Source organism: Haliotis asinina, chromosome 3 (assembly GCF_037392515.1).
Source record: "Haliotis asinina isolate JCU_RB_2024 chromosome 3, JCU_Hal_asi_v2, whole genome shotgun sequence".
Taxonomy (NCBI): Eukaryota; Metazoa; Mollusca; class Gastropoda; order Lepetellida; family Haliotidae; genus Haliotis; species Haliotis asinina.
In genome coordinates this window covers 10281473-10303009 of record NC_090282.1, presented here as the reverse complement: position 1 = coordinate 10303009, position 21537 = coordinate 10281473, and the positions used below count along the sequence as shown (strand labels likewise).

The following is a 21537-nucleotide window of genomic DNA, read 5'->3' as shown; positions in this document are numbered from 1 at the left end:
CTTCTCATTACAGTTAATAAAGACGAGGATACTATCTCTGTCACTGATGCGCCAAATTTGGAAATGACCACATGCGCACCATATAACAGAAGAAAATATTATTGAGACATTGAATGATGAAATCATCAAACTACTTTTGAGCCATTTGGTGTTCTTCGAAAAGACCCCCAAAAGACCTCCGTACGGAACCGATGCGAAATGTAGGCAATGGAGCCGGAACTGCTGAAATATGTTTCGACGACAGGAAAGTCGAAATCGTCCTGAAACCCATCTGTCCCAGCCAGTTGTGACATAAATTGTGGCTGCCCTGTATGAAAGGTTTGTGGTTAGTCTCTCTGACAAGGCCTCTGGTAACATAACCGTTATATTTAGGCATTTAGTCTTCTGTAGTTTTACTATTATGTTATGCCTCATGTAAGGCCAAAGTCATGCTTTATTACATCAAAACACAATGTCTTTACTGAAGTGAAACACTGAGGACACCCTTCTTTTCTGTTTGATGCCAAGAAAGACAGGCACTTGGCATATACAGTGCCTGACTCAGCCATAAACTCATACAGGACGTAAGACATATTCTGCCAAAGAACTCGGACAAAAGATATCAATAAGAAGTAGATTCGCCAAACTTGAATGGATTTGCAAGAATTTTGGCAATCTCCGAAAACACCAGGTTCAATTATATTAAACGATTTCACCTTTTTTCGCCAGTACCCAACATGGCACACCCCAGGAATGACGTGGTTCCATTATCAATGAGATGTCACGTGGTGGTGACCAAAGACAATTTCACACACCAACTTGTCAAAAATATAAACAAGGCCTAGTATCATCTGACGGTTACCGAGAAATATGTGACATGCTAGTCTTCCCAATGCCTTTTTAGAACCTGGTCTTCCCTATTGATAATAAGTGACATTTTGATCATGATATTAGACATTTTAGACAAAAACTAGGAATCTCCATGAATGTGCTTTCCTTTTCACAACATGTTGTTTGTATGCATGTGACATCTTTCTAAGTTGGCAAATTAAAACGAAGAAAGGAAATTCGCTTTGGATGTTTAACTAACTAATACCTAATAATAGTATATTGTCAGCGACCAACCTTAAAAGAGGACCGAATGGTCAGATTTTGACTCATCATACGTCGTGTAATGATACTCCTGACCTTCATCTTTCAGTTATTTGGTCCAGAGTCGATTATTTACGACAGATGTGGTAAAACTGGATATTGGCTATTAAGCAACAACCGAACAATGTAGAATGTGGGTCAAGTCGTGTGTCGTATCAAAGGAATGCAGACACTTTTACTGGACGTGACCGACATAGCGTGCATTCATACATGTCGCTCCACGTGTCCAGCATGAACGGCTGTACAGTGACAGTCACGGTATATACGTTAAGTACTTAATCCATGTATACTGGAATATGGTGGACTTTTCAGGCAAATATTGTACGAAATCATAATTTTAAATATATCATTGCATTCTTAATGCTGACTAGATATCCTCAATCACTGTCCGTATACATTTTCATTTGTAATCAACGAATTTGCATGTTTCGGTTTCATTAAAATTTGAGCAGGCATGTGAGACTAGCAAGTCACAGAGTCCATCGTTTGATATTACTGCTGTTCATTTCGAATCCAAATTCTGATGACTGTACATTTTCACCGTTCAAATTCTCCACCTGTTTAATCACCACCAATTGTGTTGGGACTATCGCAATGTTGCCCTCTTTGTAACAGTAGGACACCAAGTATGGAGGCATATTTCACCTGGCCGGCACAGCTGTCAGATGATGACACGTTACTCCAGTGACGTGCGTGTACAGTCACACATTATGCAACTTGTTGATTCAGAAGGGTTTTAGGACGCATTCAGAGCACAATGCCACATACGTGTTTCTGTTTGGCATTGCATGGTGAAATGGGACCTGTTTTGCAGATAACAGTAGTAGTCAATTTAAAGACAACTTGGAAGTGTTTATAGTGCGACTCGACCTAAACTTTCAACCTACTTCGACCTATTCTCGACCTGCTCTCGACCCTTTATCTTTAATCACAGAGTGTATGTAAGCCATCGGACCATAACACATTATGTGCTTGCAGCCATATTTGATTGGCGCTACATTGCACCATAACAAATAAACATCGCTACATTTCTGATGACAAAAGTATTGTTTGAGGACATGACTATAATAAACTTTGGCAAAGAAGGGTACGTATAAAACACACTAAAAGAAAATTATGCTCGTTTTCAATATATCCATTATCACACATGTTACATAGCCTGTCTAGGATTATTTGTATATCTACCTGTCTCAAAACCTAACTGGTGGGAACCACAATGAAACGAAACATGCCAAACAATTTTCAGAACTTTGGTAGACCTGATTCGTTCTGAAACTCGACACACTCAACCCCCAACTAGGTCGAGGAGGTTGAGTATCCCAAGGTAGGCACTGGGACCGCACCATTAAACGTAGAATGTTATACAAATACTGAAACATGCAGGTGACGTACGTTTAAAGAACACGGCAAAATACTGTGAGAATGATGCCTAAGTACACACCTAACTCACTTTTTATTTGAGGTGAAGTGAGGTGAAACAGGATTTTCACATGGCACTTAAGATTATTTCGCTTATATGATGACGTGCATGCGTGCGTATGTGTCGGTGCTTGTACTTGCCCTGACATAAGCTGGTTCTATAGTGTCAGGTCACGGTGATACCATGCCTCATTTAAGAATGAATACCTCACTCAGATATCTTAGACTGACTCCTAACCGACAATATTGACAATACCGATAACATCCAATATGGCGGCTACTTTGCGCGACAGCACATCATCAAGGAGGGAGTTATGAAGGGGGAAGAGGGCCTGGGGTGTACATCTTAGATGAAGTACAACAATGGTTGTTTTCATACAGGGGTTCTACAGACAAATATTGCTGAAGTTTCTTTTTCATGTGCTGAAATACTTTTAAAGTCACGTAACGCATCTAATATACACTTTTCTCGCTTGCAACCTTACATTATGAACGTAAGAATACCACAAACTGACAGGTACAGTTTCTTTGAAAAAGAAGGAACCATACAGGATTGAACCTAGAGATACATTTATAACATTACACTCATGAAATCAATATTTCATTTCATACCTTAAAACATGACTGTTATACATGATGATAGGAAAATGGCGTCAAAACAATTATGCGAATAAAGTGCGTTGTTGTTCGAAGCATTCGTAAAAGGGCAGGTTACTGTCTCACAGCGCTTATTGATATGATGTGCAATATCTATAATATTGTGCTGCAGTAATGAAGGCATTTTACAGATACCCGATGTAGTAGTGTCTAAGTCAACTACGTTATTGCTTCCACCCAGGCCATAGTGTGAACATTGGGTTTTGTTTCGTTTTTTAGTGTTTTGCCACTCCAGCGTACCAATTACCCTAAGTGCTGTATAAAAGACGAAATCAACAATACTCCACGTTTTATCAGCCATGATGAGCTATCGGTTTCGACTGAATGAATCCAGCCAAGTTGCAGATTATTACGTCATGTAAAATACGAGCCCCACTTTACCGTACAGTCACCAGCACTCGCATATGCTCTTCTCAAACGTTTAGCATACATGCCTTGCGTAACTTGAATACGTCCAGCAAAACAATGGGTTTAAAAATATTTTTTGTGCCAAGGATGTGTGAGTAACAACCATGGTTTATCACATTTAAGAGCTGTCGTTGACACGGTTGGTTAGACACCTTAGAGCGATGTAATGAGTTAAGCCTTACAGAGAAAACTGACGGAGTTCGTGAATTACGATAAGCATGTTCTTTGAAGGCCAAACCTCGTGCATGTACTGTCAGGTGTATATGAACGTGTATGTCTCCTGCTGTACGTCTTCAGCGACATCCCTTGCCAATGGATTCTCAAGGTCAGTCCCCCAGTGAATATTTGTGAGGCAAAATGAACGTTTATCAGACTTCGGCACCATCATCTGATGTTAGCACAGCTGCGACAGACATTAATCTGAAATCCCACAAACCTTTCTCAGCCGTCTGGTATCAATGAGGCAGCATTTTCAACGGCACAAACGTAGGAGAAACTCAACTGAAGCAGAAGACAGCTGAGTTTGAAGGTAAAAGACTTTCACCAAAAGTCAGTGGGTGCCGAGTGTGGTCAGTAATATGTCTGGGAGAGAGTTGCCAGTTCGAGGTAAAGAAATACCACTCTCCATGCTGGCTGCTCTGGCAAAGGGGTTCCACCCAAGCCGTGACCTCATCATTAAAATCGAGCCCAATGACAACCGGGACTTTCACAGAGAAATGAACAGCAGGTATTTTGTCTGGATAGGATGAAAGCTGAATTTCTCCCTGCTATACCTGCCAAGTCTTTAATCATCATGGACAATATATCACGTCAAAAAAAGCAAGGCACGGCGTCTCATAGCATTAAAGGAGAGATGATGACGAGGCTGCAAACGGATGACGATTGCGTTCTTTTAAAGAACCTAATGACTACTCCTCTGTGGAATCATCACATCACATGGGTCCGAGGAGATGTTTGGTAATTACCTTAAACTTCAATGTCACATCGTCTTACTGCTTCGCTCCTTCCGATCGCAACCGAGTAGAGCTGATATGGGGTATATGGAGTAGATTTCTGTCCGGTACTGAAAGGCCAAAAGCCTGCAGTGCAACACATTTATAAATTAATATTTACACGCACATGTAATACAATTGCAAACATAACAGCAAACATGGACAGGTATTGAAGTATGGTATGATATTTATGTTTGATTTTTTATTGTAACATTTCATAAGAAGGCATCTTCAGTAAATTTAAACAGTATTTTATAACTCTGATATTTGTAAATATGTGGATCGTGTATTTAACACATCTTCCTTTGCATTCATCGTACTTGATTTACCACCAAGACATCTTTGACATGATTTCAGCATCACTCTTCTGATATCATTGTAATAATTCAAACCCCATATTTCGGTTCCATATAATAAAATTGGCTTAATTTTGGAATCAAGTATGAACTTATATTAATGTCTCCAAGTGCACTAAAATGTTTACAGATGCCTACCATGGTCGTTGTGCTTGTAAACTAGCGTTAATAACATGTGCGGTCCCAGACAAGCAATTACCAAAGGACATTCCCAAATATTTGAAGGTGCATTCTAATTCTTTACTATATACAATCATCTCTCGTTGGTTTTGTTTGTTTGTTCGTTGTTGGGTTGTTTTCTTTCTTTGTTTTTTTTTTTGTTTGTTTGTTGGGGTTTTTTTTAAAAAAAACTACTAGTAGTACTTTAGTTTTACGGCTACATACAGTTACTTAGTATTTGTCACAATTTCTTGCATAAGTCTTTGTAAACCTGCAACAGTGATTGAGAAGACCACGATGTCGTTTGTGAAAAGCAGCAGAAAAATATGTACTAGGTCAGGGTGGAACTGTGTTTACAAGAAAAACAACAGTCCCACGTCTGACGATACCTATCGCGACAAACATTATCTTGAGACGATCCCTCTTATGCTGGCATACAAAGAATTGTTGTGTAACACGCTGTGTCTATCGTCACTATCGTTTTGACCCCCTCTTAACTTGTAAGCATAATAGCAAGGCTGTATGTACACAGTCTTTGTTCAGCAGTGTATATAGAAATAACAAACAGCAGATAATGTCCATTGTCTTGTGCCATATTGACAATCAATTGGACTATTCTCGATTTTGAACTATTTTGCAATTCATCACTCTCCTTTGGAGACTGCAATGACAGCTCGATACTGTGCGCTAACAAGCGAACCCAGGCAACGTTCGGTCGGAGAGGACGTCCACAGATCACTTGTGTTTACACGGTAACGATGCAGCCGCGTTTCATAAGAGGGGTCGTCTCATGATCATCGTAGTCACAAAATGACTCGACTATGTTACAGCCCCCGTGGTCATATTGCTAGCTTCTGACACTGATGATAGCGACAAAACCTGAGGGGACTGTGATAGCTACACCTGAGGGGCCTGTGACAACGACAACACCCACTGGGACAGTTGCTCTGAAAGTACAGATTTACTTTCTCAGTAAACTACAGTTGTAAGCACTTCTGTTTGGTCGAACCCACACTCTCAGGCACCAAATCACCAGCACACAAGGTCAGTCGTCTCACCTACACACCCATCGTGGCTACTTGTACACTTAATGGCAGAAAATCTTTGCTCTGGTACACTGAACATAAAATCTTGTGAACAAACGTCAACGGATAATTAAATACAACTGACACAAACTTAACAGAAATGGACAAGAAAAATGTTCGAAGCGCCTAGAGTGTACAGGTGTAGGTCTGTTTGCTATATGGCCACAATTTACCCATATCCAACAATCCTTGCCTCGTTGTATTTGCGGTCAGGGATGTCGTTGGCCGATTCGGGGTCTGCTTTGCATAAAGTGGGTCAAGGTGCGATCGGGTAAATGTACTGTGAGGATGAGATGCCTCTTCAGGGAGAGTGTATAACGCCATGTGATAATCGTGCCTCTCTGGCCGTACCCCTTACAACATGCAATACTGAATCAACCGTAAAACCTCCTTCCAAAGTCACACTTAATTTGTGTGATGTGTCATTCGTATGTTGTAATTGAATAGATCGTTAGCATGTGTTTAGAAACGCAGTCAGCGATGATAACAGGTGTTCCCGAGTTTATCTTTACCCACAGAGGTATACAGATATTGAACCTTGTACCGGTGATTCAAGGTCTGCAACCATGGGTAATTAGTACTTTTACAGACTAATTTGTACTGGGCATATTGTGTGTCCTGCGAATACTGTGAAAACTATGTATGCACATATAAATAATAAACAGTTTAAATGAGTTTATTGCTTATAAAACAAGAACTCGGGGACTTTGCCCCTTGTCCCGGCCATTGTATATAGCAAGTCGAAGACTCATGCTGATCAGGTGACACTTTATGAGTGAGTGAACTGAATTTAATGCCGCTTGTAATCCCGATAACTCAGTACACTTAAACCGCGGCATGTCTGATTAATGTGGGCGGAAGTCCGTGATGACGTTTACCGATTAAAAGCAGGCCCCCCTAAGTAATTGAAGGAATTACAGCAAATTTGAAGGAATTGCATCTCAAATGTAAACAAACGCAGCCCACTCGCGAAACAATTGCAGCGATATCGGTAATTTAGCGGTAATAACAGAAACACATCGGCCCTATCGGAAGCAATGTCGGTAATACTGGAAACACGCTCGGCCATCTTCGGAGATTTTTCGGTCGCGAGCGGAAACTCACGCAGCAAAACATGGCGTCGTTGGAAGAAGCACCCGTCTCGGTGAGTTTTGTTTTTAGTTCCTACTATTACATTTTTATACTTATCCATCTTTGACCACCCGTGTTGAATGTGTTTAGATATGAGGTGTTGTCGGGGCAATAGCTTATGTTTTTAGGAAAAGATGGTCACTCTAGGAGAGTGTCACAAGTCATGCCCCTGGAGATTGTTTACATCTGAACATCGAAGTCGTGCCGATAATTACGAACGTGCGCTAGATATAACATCATTTGTTTTGTAAAATGTGTTTAAATTTGTCAATTGCACTTCATAGCAAGACAAAGTATGGCTCATAAACGTCTTCATGGCGCACGTTCATGATGTTCGTAATCATGGGCACGACTTGGATGTTCAGGTGTAAACAATCTCCAGGGGCATGACTTGTGACACTCTTCTGCAGTGACAATCTTTTCCTAAAAACATAAGCTATTGCCCCGACAACACCTCATACCTAAACGCATTCAACACGGGTGGTCAAAGATGGATAAGTATAAAAATGTAATAGTAGGAACTAAAAACAAAACTCACCGAGACGGGTGCTTCTTCCAACGACGCCATGTTTTGCTGCGTGAGTTTCCGCTCGCGACCGAAAAATCTCCGAAGATGGCCGAGCGTGTTTCCAGTATTACCGACATTGCTTCCGATAGGGCCGATGTGTTTCTGTTATTACCGCTAAATTACCGATATCGCTGCAATTGTTTCGCGAGTGGGCTGCGTTTGTTTACATTTGAGATGCAATTCCTTCAAATTTGCTGTAATTCCTTCAATTACATAGGGGGACCTGAAAAGGACCACTAAACTCAATTTTTCGGTACTCTTTTTATCACTGCATATGAAAGACTATTGGTTAGTCATAAACGAAACACCATTTTAAAAAAAACAACAACTTGTGGTTAATTAATACCAAGCGCTCAAAAAGTTGCTAAAAAGCCGTCTGCTTCTCTCTCGCCGGCAAAGAAACCGCAGACAGGTTACGTAACTCTGTCGGCAGAGCCCTACAGTGACATCATAGAAGGAACGATATCCAGTTAAATGTATAGAAAATGTGTAGGAAGCTCGTCATTATGCTGATTACGCGACGTCACCAAAGACATGCCGAATTGTTGTGTTGCCGTCAATTGTTTCTTGGTGTCGGATGATGGTGTCACTATGCACAGATTTCCACCAGACTCTGTAGTTTGTGCTTAAATTGGTTGTTAGTGTGTGCGAAGTGATCTTTGTGGAAGCCTGTGGTATATACTAAGTCGGATGGTTCGCCCTCTACCACGCTTCCAGGATAGAAAATGGAGTTTAAGTTTCGTCGAGTTTATAAAATTAAGACTGCTTACTACACATTGCTGACCAAAAGGATTTTGCATGATATAACGCTTTCTTCCTCGGAAACGAGGTTGTGGTCGAAGTGACAATATTATCGTAAGTAATATTATATTGACCCCTTATATTGATCGATTCCAAGGGTGAAATTGTTAAATTTATAAGCAATGTCATGTAAAATCCCAATGTCCATCAATAAAATACATATTTTACTACCAGTAGAAAGTAATTTTGATTTTGTAAGTCGGTGAAAACAAACTTAAATAGCATTCATCCTCAGATAGGGCGCCGCCATTTTTGAAAATCCTGAAGTCACGGGCTAAAGTCCGTTAGATTTATTGAGATTATGATTTTTTCTCATCATGCTAGAAAATCAAAACTACTTTTACTGGTAGTTAAATACGCATTTGAATCATAGTCAAAATGATTTTGCATGACACAACTTTTAACATAAGGACTTCTTCCAAGGAAGCAAGGTGGGGGTCGTAGTGACATTTATATTGCAAGCAATGTTATATTGATCTCCACCTCACGTCCAAGAGTGAAATTGTTATGTTATAAGCAATGTCATGCAAAATCCTATTGTCCATCAATAAAATACATATTTTGCTACCGTTAGAAAGTAATTGTCCTTTTGTTAGTCGGTGAAAACAAACTTAAATAGCATTCATCCCAAGACATGGCGCCACCATTTTTGAAAATCGTGAAGTCAAATCCATTTGAATTAAAGAGATTATGTATGATTTGTTCTCATCAAGTTAGATAATCAAAACTACATAAATATGTATTTGAATCATTACCGAAAGGAGTTTGCATGACACAACCTGTAATATAACCTGAGCGAGGTCGGGGTCGAAGTGAAAATACTGAGCGATACATTTCTTCACTTGCAATATTTACTTGGTTTGTAACGTTGACTCACCAGTATGTAGACACTTGTCAATATATGTCTTTATGCTTGGCCTCATAATCCTAATTACTTTATAATCATACTTGTATGCATTTTAAACTGAATAAAAAGAAGCGATCTGCGAATGTGTAACAGGAATGTAATATGTAGACATTTCATAGTTTTCCTATATGAATCATTATTCGCACGCACGCCCAAGTGTATGTCGTCTGCATCATTACACTTCACGACGAAAACAATGATTCTGTTGAAAGCTACGACAACTTATTAAAAACAAAAATGCAAATATTAATATTAAAGTTATAGGAGCAATGTCAGGCTATTACCTTCTTCGAGGAATGTATCCATCAATATCCACTAAAACAAGTCATATATAATTCATCTGCTGTTTTCCCAAGTGATGTGTCTTGTAACAGTCTAATATACGAAAACGTGATGTATCGTTTCAGGTTTTTCACATTGCTGTATAGTTTCATTGGTTACCCAAGATAGCACACCTGGCAACTAATTGCATAATGTGCGTTATTTTTTTTTAAAGTTATTTAGTTAGCCAATAATGAGCAATCAATCAATGTATTGGCGGTTAATCCTTTGAAAGAAGGGTGTTGTTTTACATAGACACAGACACGACAGAGTGTATTCAGTATAGATTAGTAAATGTACATACATAAACACTACCTTTTGACAAATCCCCCATTTAAATCCCAATAAAACTAATTTATCAATCAACGTGTTATAGGTTAATCCTTTGATCGATCCAGACAAGAGAAATGCCAAATTGGGGCCTTTGTCTGGTAATCTAAGTGGTCTTAACCACTAATTATACCTGTTATAAATTCATTAACTGAGCATCAAGTGAATGATGACAAATAACGTGTAGGTTTGTACCACGGATTACCACCTAGCGACACCAAGTGATTTTGACAGAATCGTCTATGAAAACAAGGGTTGTAACTCGAAAACTAGGCAAAGCAGGAGACAAAGCTAAATGATGGTAGATTGTGAGAACATATAGCTTTCATTTTTCTCAACAGCTTTCGCGATTTCAGGTTTGTACAAACCTGTAAACGAAATAATTTAACCCGTGAAATGTAGATGAATACTGCACAGACCCACATTTCTATACCCACTATTACGTCACGGAGACTCGCCGCTCTGATTGGTTTAAATTTCTTTTGCGGCTGAGAATTGTGCACTGTTGACAAAAAGGACGATTTAAGGTAATTAAAGATCGAAAAGAGCAGTATTAATGACAGGGTTTCATTTATAACGATGTCAGCAAGTGATTTTGCATTTGTACCCTATTAGAGTATATGTGACCTTTAAAATAACGGGAGAGACCGTAATTCGAACACACCTTCGTGTGTATTTAGTGTTCCCAAGTAAGGCAACTCGATAGTGACCATGCGTCACTCACCCAGATCTAACAAAAAAAAAAAAAACTTTTGGGACTGCACAAACAATGAAGGGTATCAGGGCCTCCTTAACACATGTTCATGGTATTCAGTTCGTCGCCCGGCGCCTTACAGAGCTGCTAAGACGACATTGCTGGGAGTCGACTTAACCGAATCAGACCCGACTGAGGTCAAGGAACAATCTAAAACGCTACACCTACAACACTTGTAGCTTGCAATGTGCATGTATATCCTGACCACAAGTGAACCAGTGACCTTATCGATGCTGTCCTCTGTCCGTTATTACTCCACGGATTAAGTTTGAACTGATTTGCCTTTAGGTGTCCATTTCAGTCGAGCCCACTCGTAGTCACGTGGACCTTGTCCGGTGGAAGGTCGGATGGAGTCCCATGGCGTTCCCATGCTAAAATGTGTCTCAGTTGGCTTAAACTGTAATACTTAGACTCACACTTAGTCACTTGATACATATACTGGTGATGGAAACAAGTATTTCCATTTTCAATGGCAAGGCGCTTAAGGAGATGGCCGATTCCTGAACCAGGAGCCCCAACAGTGTGACGAGATTTACTTGTCTTACGTGTGTGTGGTTCAATTCACTTGATTTTTTTTCATAATATGCTAGTGCGGGTTTTTTCAATGTTTTCCTCCAATCTGAATAGTGGCAAGTTTAATAAACATACTCTAGGCCCCGATAGAGCTACATTTCAACAATATTTATGAAATTTGCAAAACGTTCAGAAACTTGTAGTACTTAAATATTACTGACACCATTTGTATTTCTGGAAGAGAAACGGCTTGTCCATGACTTATTCTGGATATATAGGACGCGTCTGTGTAAACAAACTTCACATTACACATTGCAAGTATCTTGACCTAAATATACATTTACATAAGATTGATAACGAGTGTACGTGTGCGGAGTTTGAGCGCAAGTACTAACGTTTCAACGAGGAGACAGATTGTGGGTTCTTCATTCATCTCTTGACCAGCAACACAAGATGAAGATCGAAGGCTCTGTTGCGTTTATCACCGGAGGGGCCATGGGGGTTGGGAAGAACGTGGCAGAAGCTCTTTTGAAGGAAGGAGCTAAGGTTGGGTCAATGCACTTTTCATGCGTGATTGATAACGGTAAAAAATCATTTTGTTTTAATTCAAAGTAAATATGTTTGAAAAGTTAAAGTAAATTGAAGTATTGTTATTATTAGTGTTTTTTAATCAGTTTGCTCGAGTAAGGGCACTTTGTTAAACGTTTATTACAGTTAATATCTTTTAATGGTTCAGGCATAATTCTCTTCATCGTTACACTGGCTACGATAAACCATACTTTATACGGCGTTATCTTGTGACCGTGCAACTATTACCTTGTAATGTCCGCACCACAGTATGTGCTTAGGGAGACCACGAAGACGTTACGTTCAGTTTTGATCATTTTATTTACATAGACTAAGGCATAAAATTATCTTTAGAAATTGGCCCGGTAGGCTTATCGATGCTGCTTCCCTTTATGGTGTCAGATTTACTGTTAAAATTCTTGGGGTGTATTAAACACAGTGTGCAGTGAGCTTTTGAAAACTACGTGAGAATGAGTTTCGAAACAGCATTCCACAATATTTCAAATGTATCTGAAATGATACACAGTGATGCTGATGGTGAATGTGCTGGTGTTGACGAAAATGACCCAAGCTTCAGGAAGCGTGGGCATAGAACGTCCCGTGTGCTCTCTGTCTTCATAAAGCGTAACTCGTATGAACTGTCACTGGAATTAGAGCCAATTATCGATAATTTAGTTTTCTGAGGGCAAACATGACCATTCCCTCACAACATCCCAATGAAAATATAGATTTGATTCGCAACAAACTGCCAAGAAGTATTACACATAACTGTAACGCATTGCAATTGCACAATCTGTAAACAAGTTAATGCTCGAAGAGATGAACACGAGGAAGAAAAGGACGTCGATATTGTCAACTTCAGTTGATTTGTATGATACCTTTATCTGTACAGCATTGAACTGACGGATTTCTTCTACAACTTCCCATCGAACAGGTGGCCTTAGCGGACATTGCCACAGAGCAAGGGGAGGCAACTGCAGATGACTTCAGAAAAGCGTATGGAGAGGATAGGGCTTTTTTCGTTAAATGTGACGTTGGCGACGAACAGTCTTTCAAGGGTACGTATCGTGTTAAACTGCACCTGCTGTAAGGAATATCGTTCAATCACAGGCTAAATTAAATGCATGATACACCTGAATGCTAGCCATAGCTACATGCCTGTATTTAATGAAATAGTAAAGGATTACAGAATTGCCTTTCAAGGAGTGACGTCTTTCTCAAGTTTTCAGTAAATGACAGTTCATTAAAGTTTGGTAATACCCTGAAACCGGTGAGGACCCGGGTAAAGATTAGTCTTCAACAAGCCATAATTGTCGTAAAAGTTGACTAGGGTGAAAATAAGACATCACATTCCCATCGCGTAGATGGATGCGCTTGCACGTCACTGGAGTTTCTCATACGTGCAACTTCTTTGCAAGCATAACTGGGCATAACGCTAAAATCATTCGAATTTATTGTCTCAAATGAATGGATCACGGTGCGGTATAAAACTATCTCCAGTACGTGTGAGTTTCGTCTTGATCTTCACCTCTCCGGGCGGTCGTCTCACTTGACAAGACAACATGTAAATGGTATATAATATTCAAAGCGACTTCAAAAACCACCACTCACTGTACTACATTGTAGGAAGGAGCACGGTCCAGTTAAACATGATATCTGATCACCTCCCCTATGAAGTCCCCGGGCTGTTAGGGCAAAGATGGACGTTTGACCGAAATATGGTAACCCAGACAGCCAGCTAGGCTTGCAACTTAGTGGGTCATCAGAAGGTCTACTGGAACATATGGATTCCTTTGTCCGACCTGCGAAAATAGGTTTCATTTGTTTGACCTATATCCCATCTAAAGGCTATGACAGTCTTTATCACGAGGTTTACCATGGTAAAACAGGGTTGCATTATGGAGGAGCGTGACGTCATTGTAAGCTGTTGTTAACTCAGCCCTTACTCGCACACCTTTTGGCACCAAGATAGTATAAATAAGAAGGGGCATAATTTTTATGTAATCAGAGTCCGTTGTACGGTTTCTAATATACCTGACGCAGATACGGACGAGCACATGTACAGACACGCCATTGACTAAAGTCAACGTAGGGAATATATCAAATATCATATTTGGTCGCTGATGGGTCAAAGTCCTCAGCATGTCAGCTCATTAAGCAATGTAGGTGTCGTGTGACTGGCCTGTTAGACCCCGTTCCTCAGTGTACCTCAATAATGAACACCTCTGACAAGAATACACTATATAGCTAGCTGCTGGTATACTGCTCAGGTTCAAGGACAACTGACTATGGAAATGTCTTGTGTCGTCACGCTAAATTTTCATGCTCTCATTTACCCCCGATTAGCTCGGAAAGCAGGGAAAAACCTCCTTACGTAACCAAGTTGTACGATATCAGTGAACGCGGATTATACACCTTTATCACATATATAGTCTAAGCAGATCACAAAATTGGTATTCACATAATTTAGAAACAAGGTGAGAGTTGAATTTCAAACGTCAAACATCTCTCCTATCGTTCTCCCTCTACAATCAAAATTAACAACTTTAAAACACAAACCGATAAGAGTCTTGTTGACTTTGTGATTGAATATGTTCTGACAAATATTGCATTAGACATATTACAAAGGCATGATGTTTATTTAATACCTGTGTTATTGGAGGGTATGCGGTAAAGCCAAGCATGGTATCTGACTTGTGTGGTAGCATCATACGATAAATCTCGAGACTGATAACAAGGTCGACTCTAGACCGACAATAAGTGGGTAGGTAGATGTCTCGTCACGTTGGGTGTCACGTGTCACATGTGCTGGCATGCTTACAAAAATGCACTAATATTCTGGTTACTAAAACATCTGCACCAGAAGCTGGTTGGTTTAAAACACACTTACTCAATATCTTGATATAAACTGATTTCATAATTGAAAAAAGTAACAATATTTTGCATTGTATGTTATTTGCAATTTGTTTCTTGGGTGAGCGAGCAAAAATTATTTTACTCTCTATTTGATTTTTGAGAACACATACTCACATACACTAACACACATCCTGTTGATGGACGTTCTGTTACCCCATTTTTTTATACACATTCTGACAGTGTTGACAGACATGCGTCTTCTGTTACCCCCAACAATGGGAACGCTAAGTTGATGGACACCTGCATTACGGTGACACGCTATGATACTGACTGGAATGCTTTCGAGAATGTTTTCGAGAAACTTGTCTAAGCTCGATGAAAGTAAAAATAAATTTGGAAATAAATAAAAATATGAAGTGAACAATTTATTCCTGTTACAGATGCCTTTGCTAGCGCCGTGTCGAAATATGGCAACATAGATCTGATGCTGAACAACGCTGGCCTGGTGAACGAGAAGCGATGGCAGATGATGTGCTCTGTCAATATTGTAAGGGTTATACGTAGTTCCATTATTCATCTTATAATACTCAGTGTAACTTGTGGTCGTCTAGGAAATAAAGTCGAGATACAATCATATTACTTTTTCACTTTTTAAGTAAGATTTGTAATTATTTTTCAGCATGTTTTTTATCAGATTTGTTATGTATCTGTGCAACTCGCCCGCATGTATTGTATCTGTGCAACTCGCCCGCATGTATTGTATCTTTGCAACTCGCCCGCATGTATTGTATCTTTGCAACTCGCCCGCATGTATTGTATCTTTGCAACTCGCCCGCATGTATTGTATCTGTGCAACTCGCCCGCATGTATTGTATCTGTGCAACTCGCCCGCATGTATTGTATCTTTGCAACTCGCCCGCATGTATTGTATCTTTGCAACTCGCCCGCATGTATTGTATCTTTGCAACTCGCCCGCATGTATCGGATCTTTGCAACTCGCCCGCATGTATTGTATCTGTGCAACTCGCCCGCATGTATTGCATCTGTGCAAGTCGACTGTATGTTGTATTGTATCTGTGCAAGTCGACTGTATGTTGTATTGTATCTGTGCAAGTCGACTGTATGTTGTATTGTATCTGTGCAAGTCGACTGTATGTTGTATTGTATCTGTGCAAGTCGACTGTATGTTGTATTGTATCTGTGCAAGTCGACTGTATGTTGTATTGTATCTGTGCAAATCGACTGTATATTGTATTGTATCTGTGCAAGTCGACTGTATGTGTTATTGTCTTGTACTCCAGAACGGGGTAGTGACTGGAACCCAGCTAGCTGTGGAGCACATGCGCAAAGACAAGGGGGGTCGCGGTGGCGTCATCATCAACACCGCCTCCATGGTCGGTAAGGAAACAACTGCACATAGATCTAGTTCATCTGACAATTTCTATTCAGATATACGCCCCGTAAATTGTGTTAAAAATGAGCTGTTAATAATTACGGACGTTTCAGGTTCATCTGAAAGGTTTATATGGCAATACTAAAATGTTGGCTATACCAGTAAGTTGGAAGCTCTTATTTCACATAATATTGCGTGTATCTGTTATTGCATTATGTCAAGTTATGACCATATTCATGATATCGCAGTTTCACCAAGGTAGTCATAACAACACCCAGCGTGACATCCCCGCCAGGCAAGGAAGTGAACTCGACTGAAGATGTTCACTTTCCACTCTTGTAAGCTGATGGCTCTCTAAGTTTCAGTTTGGTTGGCTTGGCGAGTCTATACAGAGAAAAAAATAAATAAAGCAGCAAGTCAACGTCCGGTTCGAACGCACATGAGACTACCGTGAAGACCTCTGTCGACAGCAACATCGACGAGTTATGTTACGAGTTATATCCCTTCCACGCCCCTCGTATCGATAACCATGCCACGAGCATTTGCTTCAATCATGACGAAATAATCTTTAATCCCACTAGTTTACAGTACACGTGTTACAAATCTTCCAGTCCAGAAAATGAAACCTTCAAGCCTAAAACGGGAAGGGTGAATTTAGATTTCCACAGCTAGTTTAACTCCCCTACCTAGGGAAGAAACCCCAATGAAAGCTCCTCCTCGCAGTCACAGGGAATTGCCCTTATATTACATGTTCAAGGCCCAGATTTTCGAAGCTCTCTTAGTGCTAAGATAGTCGTAAGTAAATGTTAATGTATGGCACTTACGCCTGTCTTAGCGCTAGGAGAGCTTCGAAAATCTAGGCACAGAATACGCCATTGTGTGAACAGAGAAAGGACGTCTGATGAATGTAGTTTGATTGACTTGCAGGCATTCTGAAACATAGCACGAGTCTACAGCATATTAAATGTACTTAGGCATATGTACTTGACGAGTGGCGTAGGCTTGGGATGTTTGGCACATATTAGTTGGAGATTCAGTCAAACTCGTTCTTACAGACTCTCATTCCTATGGTGGACAAATGGATGATGGGGTCGCGACCAAGTCAAAAGTATTTTTTAAATGGCAATAAAAATTGTTTCGCGCCGATGCAGGAGAAATATTTCATTTTTTTATTATTTAGACTAACAATATCACGATGCATTCCAGGTCTCGTCACCAGATTTGTGTTCCCAGTCTACGTGGCCTCCAAGCATGCTGTGGTCGGTTTCACCAGCAGCTGGGCGGTAGGTTATGTCGTGTTGTAATATATTGCTCAATAACGGGTAACAAGGACCCGTACATGTAACACTATACAACATTTATATGGTATACAAAGTTTCCAGACATTTTCAAATACAAACATTTGTACACATATAGTATTCATACTCAATGACATTTCAGAAACTGTAGACAGAGAGGTAGAGAGAGTGTGTGTGAGAAATCCCAAGTATGACATATGTCATGTCGTGTGTGCGTTAGAATTACAGTACAGTGAAAGCCCTCTAAACCGACATGCGTTGGGACTAGCAAAAATGCCGGTGTACTGACAATTTCTCTGTAAGTAATTGCGTGTAGACCAAATACTCCAGTGACTGATATCATGGATCTAGCAAACTGGGTACGATGACATGCATTAAGGCTACGTGATCGCCATAGTCACGTCGCTGTTGGGGGTGCTGGATCAACCAAAACCCCGATCTTCATGGGTAGCGGTAAACTAGGAGATAAGCAAAGATACACAAGTTCTCACACGTCATTTGTTTCAGAAAAACCCTTACCTTGGTGACATGGGACTACGGTTTGGGACTGTCTGTCCCACAGCAGTAGACACAGCCTTCCAGAAGTTCAAGGACGAACAGTTACTCTATCCGAACGAGTTCAAGGAAATGCTCAAATCTATTTCTCTTATGGGGTGTGTAGAATCGTCGTTTCTTTTAATCTCAGAAAACCTCAAACTCCTAGAATCATCACTGTTCGATATAAATGATTCATAACCACATGCTTAACACATCGTCGGAATAGAGCAGGTAACTGCTTTTAGTGCTCTTATCAGATATTTGCAATTAGCGTGAAATTTTATGCTAATATTGTAACATGATAACATAAATAAATACGAAAACATGAAAAAAAACATTCTCCATGTTAAGTTACTAGGATCACCATAGATACAGGGACTACACTCATTTACTCACTCACTCTTCCGGTATTTCAGAGTAGACCAGGCAGTTGATGGTTTCATGAAAATAATCAAAGATGACGAAAGCAACGGCAAAAACTTAGCAATCACCAAGGACGGTTCAAAGTACACCCATAACGAACTAGTCGACGGCTAGAACCACCATTACAGATGGCTAAGTACGCTTGACACGTCACACGGGACACGTCCGGAGGTGGGATGAGGATTGAGAGTTATCTGCCCGTGGGTGTCGATGGCTGGACGATGAACAACTTTCTTTACTTCATATGCTGAGCGCGCACCATCAGGCAGCAAATACGGGCGTCTAGAAACCTATTTAATTAGCTTCATATGATACAGTTACGTAATTAAGTGTACATATTTTCTTGGACTAAATGTGCAAACAGACAATAATAGATTCCGTATGCCACTAAACAAATGGCTCAAGTAAGATGTGAAACGTGTAGTAGAATAAACAAAATGTCGTATTTGGATGTCATGTTATGGATTTCGTTATTGTAATATCAGTCATTGGATATAATTATCATGAACTATTCTACTGAATGAAGCTGGTGTAGCATCGCTTTCGAGAGGCTAATATGCATTCTGAGATATTTACCCTTTGGTGAAACCCACAAACACGAGTGGGATGCTCACAGAACATACATAACTGGTTCCTGACAGGTCTAAGGGATGCAACTCCATACAGCGAATCAATTCTTATGAGAATACTGTCATTTCATCAAGCTATCGGAGTACATTAAAAGCATTTTATTAAAATTACGTAGGTGCGGTATGCCTACTTATATTCATGATTGTTCAACTTCATGTAATGCGCTGCGCACAATCAGACCCTATTTCGGGTCCACGTCGACCTTGAACCAGTGTTCGAAGTAATTTCCATATTTTACTAGCCAGTCGGGCAAGCTATGCCTGAAAGTTACTAACCCACAAAAGTATTCACTTGGACGAAATTTGAATGTAGAGACCAAGCAAACCATTGAACTAAGGTAAGCTGGTAATAAGACGAAACATTTCTATCAGGCCGTAATTTTGCACGATTTAAAAGTATATTATTACTTATAAGTCGGAGGGAGTGATATATTTACAAATTGACCCCCTGAAAATTTACTAGCCAATCGGGCAACTGACGGTACAGATATACTGGCCCGACTTGATTTGTACTAGCAACGGGCTAACAGGCTGGTGGCTATATCGCACGCTGCCACCTATGCCACCACCGCCTTGATTCTTATAAGTCTAGGATACTGTTGTTCCTTTGGTGCAGAGTCTGTGGTGCACACTTTCCATTCCACTGGCCACAATTTAGTATGTTGTAATATTATTTCATAATATCAAATCACATTATACAAAAGAAGTTGACTACAACAAATAGCAAACATCCGAGATTCTCCATCCCTCGGCGCAGATTTCACTTAAACTGCAAATGAATGGTGAAGATAGTATGACTGGGTCGCGGAAAATGGTGCGCACTGACCCATCTACGTCTATGTTAGTGTATAGGAATTATAACAGAATTTCATTGCATTTGTGCAAAAGCAGGGTAAAATAGGTTCTGTTCAACTGTGCACCAACTTTAGAATGCATGGTATGTACATGCTCAGTAGAGACGTAGAAAATATAACATTATTCCCATTTAATTGTAATAAATTTGTTTTGATGTATCGGTGAATTATTAGAATAATATAGGTAAAGATGTTTGGAAAAGTGTTGCAGTGTAAGGTTCGGTCTGTGAGTTTGATAAGTGAGTAGAATGCATTACAGTTTAAGCCAGACTTAATACTTGAGTGACTGTGATGGCAAAGCCCACCTCATCGGGTTGTATGATGGGTACCTGGTACAGCACAAACTGCATGATTAGAGCAGAAAGACATACCTTGATGGTTTGTACTGCCGAATTGCTACCAGCAAGTACGTTTGAAGCTCCCGTAAAATCTATCTTTTACGAAAATGGACTTGTACAACATACTTCGAGTGTATCATGGTATCCTCCTATCTGCTAACCAGACAAATCAGGGGATGATGTTATGAGCACATTACGATGACGTGATCAATCAAACATAAAGTCAGTGGCGTGACACGATAAACTATAACTTGATGGAGCCCCATCTAGGTACCATCAGATGGCTGTGCTGTATTCTATTTAACTGGATTACTGTTCAGTGCAGCCTATGGGGGCGGTGGGATTGGTTGCCTAGTGGCTAAAGCGTTCGCTCGGCACGCCGAAGGCCCGGGCTCAATTCCACGCATGACTGCAATGTGTGAAGTCCATTTATGGTGTCGTGATATAGCTGGAATATTGCTAAAAGCGGCGTAAAACCAAACTCACTCAATGCTGTCCTCGACGTCACCAGGTTAATCTTTAACATAGAATGGACTTCATGGATAAGAACTTCTTTTAATGGAGAGAGCAACGTTTCGATACAGACTCTTCTACCGTTGACACGCATAACTGAACGTCGCTGTCTCGAAAACGTTTGTTCTATATTGCACTTCCCAACTTCTAAAATGCCACTCATAGACGTCATGATGATGTTGACCAGCTATCTAGTCCGGTCAGATCACGGTGGACAGACTCATATATTCAAACCCCCTTAATCCGAAACCTGTATTTCCGGACACTGTGGGGAAAATGACTGTCAGGGAGGTCGCCCTGTACATGCAGTCATGAAAGTTATCCCAGATGATTTTACTGAAAGTGGTTTCGTTCGAACAGGCGCCATTACCCGGATCAAACTATTCGTGGAATAGCAGATAATAACCAGTAGATTGTATGTAGTTTCAACAAAGAACACAAATCACTTCCGTTTGTGCCTATATTTTACCAACAAGACATAAGTAACGAAATGTACACATGTAGACCAGATGTGAGTATGTAGATAAGTAGGACATTTGCCAGTGAGTTAACAATACCAATATCATAAACTTTTATCACAGATGTGTTGAGTTATAA

At 40.2% G+C, this 21537-nt stretch overlaps 1 protein-coding gene across 1 annotated transcript; it reads left to right on the top strand.

Moving 5' to 3' along the window:
* The first annotated feature begins 11870 nt into the window (after positions 1-11870).
* On the top strand, positions 11871-19057 carry LOC137279205 (15-hydroxyprostaglandin dehydrogenase [NAD(+)]-like). The gene is made up of 7 exons (XM_067811703.1): positions 11871-12078; positions 13034-13157; positions 15396-15502; positions 16257-16353; positions 17555-17631; positions 18154-18299; positions 18600-19057. Exons 1-7 carry the CDS (start codon positions 11986-11988, stop codon positions 18718-18720), a joined length of 765 nt encoding a protein of 254 aa, XP_067667804.1. The 5' UTR covers positions 11871-11985; the 3' UTR covers positions 18721-19057.
* Positions 19058-21537: the final 2480 nt, after the last annotated feature.

Bases quoted from the DNA above. Each gene is read 5' to 3' on its own strand.
- LOC137279205 (XM_067811703.1), top strand. From the start codon at position 11,986: ATGAAGATCGAAGGCTCTGTTGCGTTTATCACCGGAGGGGCCATGGGG. The intron at 15,503-16,256 runs GTAAGGGTTATA...CTTGTACTCCAG, and splicing joins TGATGTGCTCTGTCAATATT to AACGGGGTAGTGACTGGAAC. The intron at 18,300-18,599 runs GTGTGTAGAATC...CCGGTATTTCAG, and splicing joins AAATCTATTTCTCTTATGGG to AGTAGACCAGGCAGTTGATG.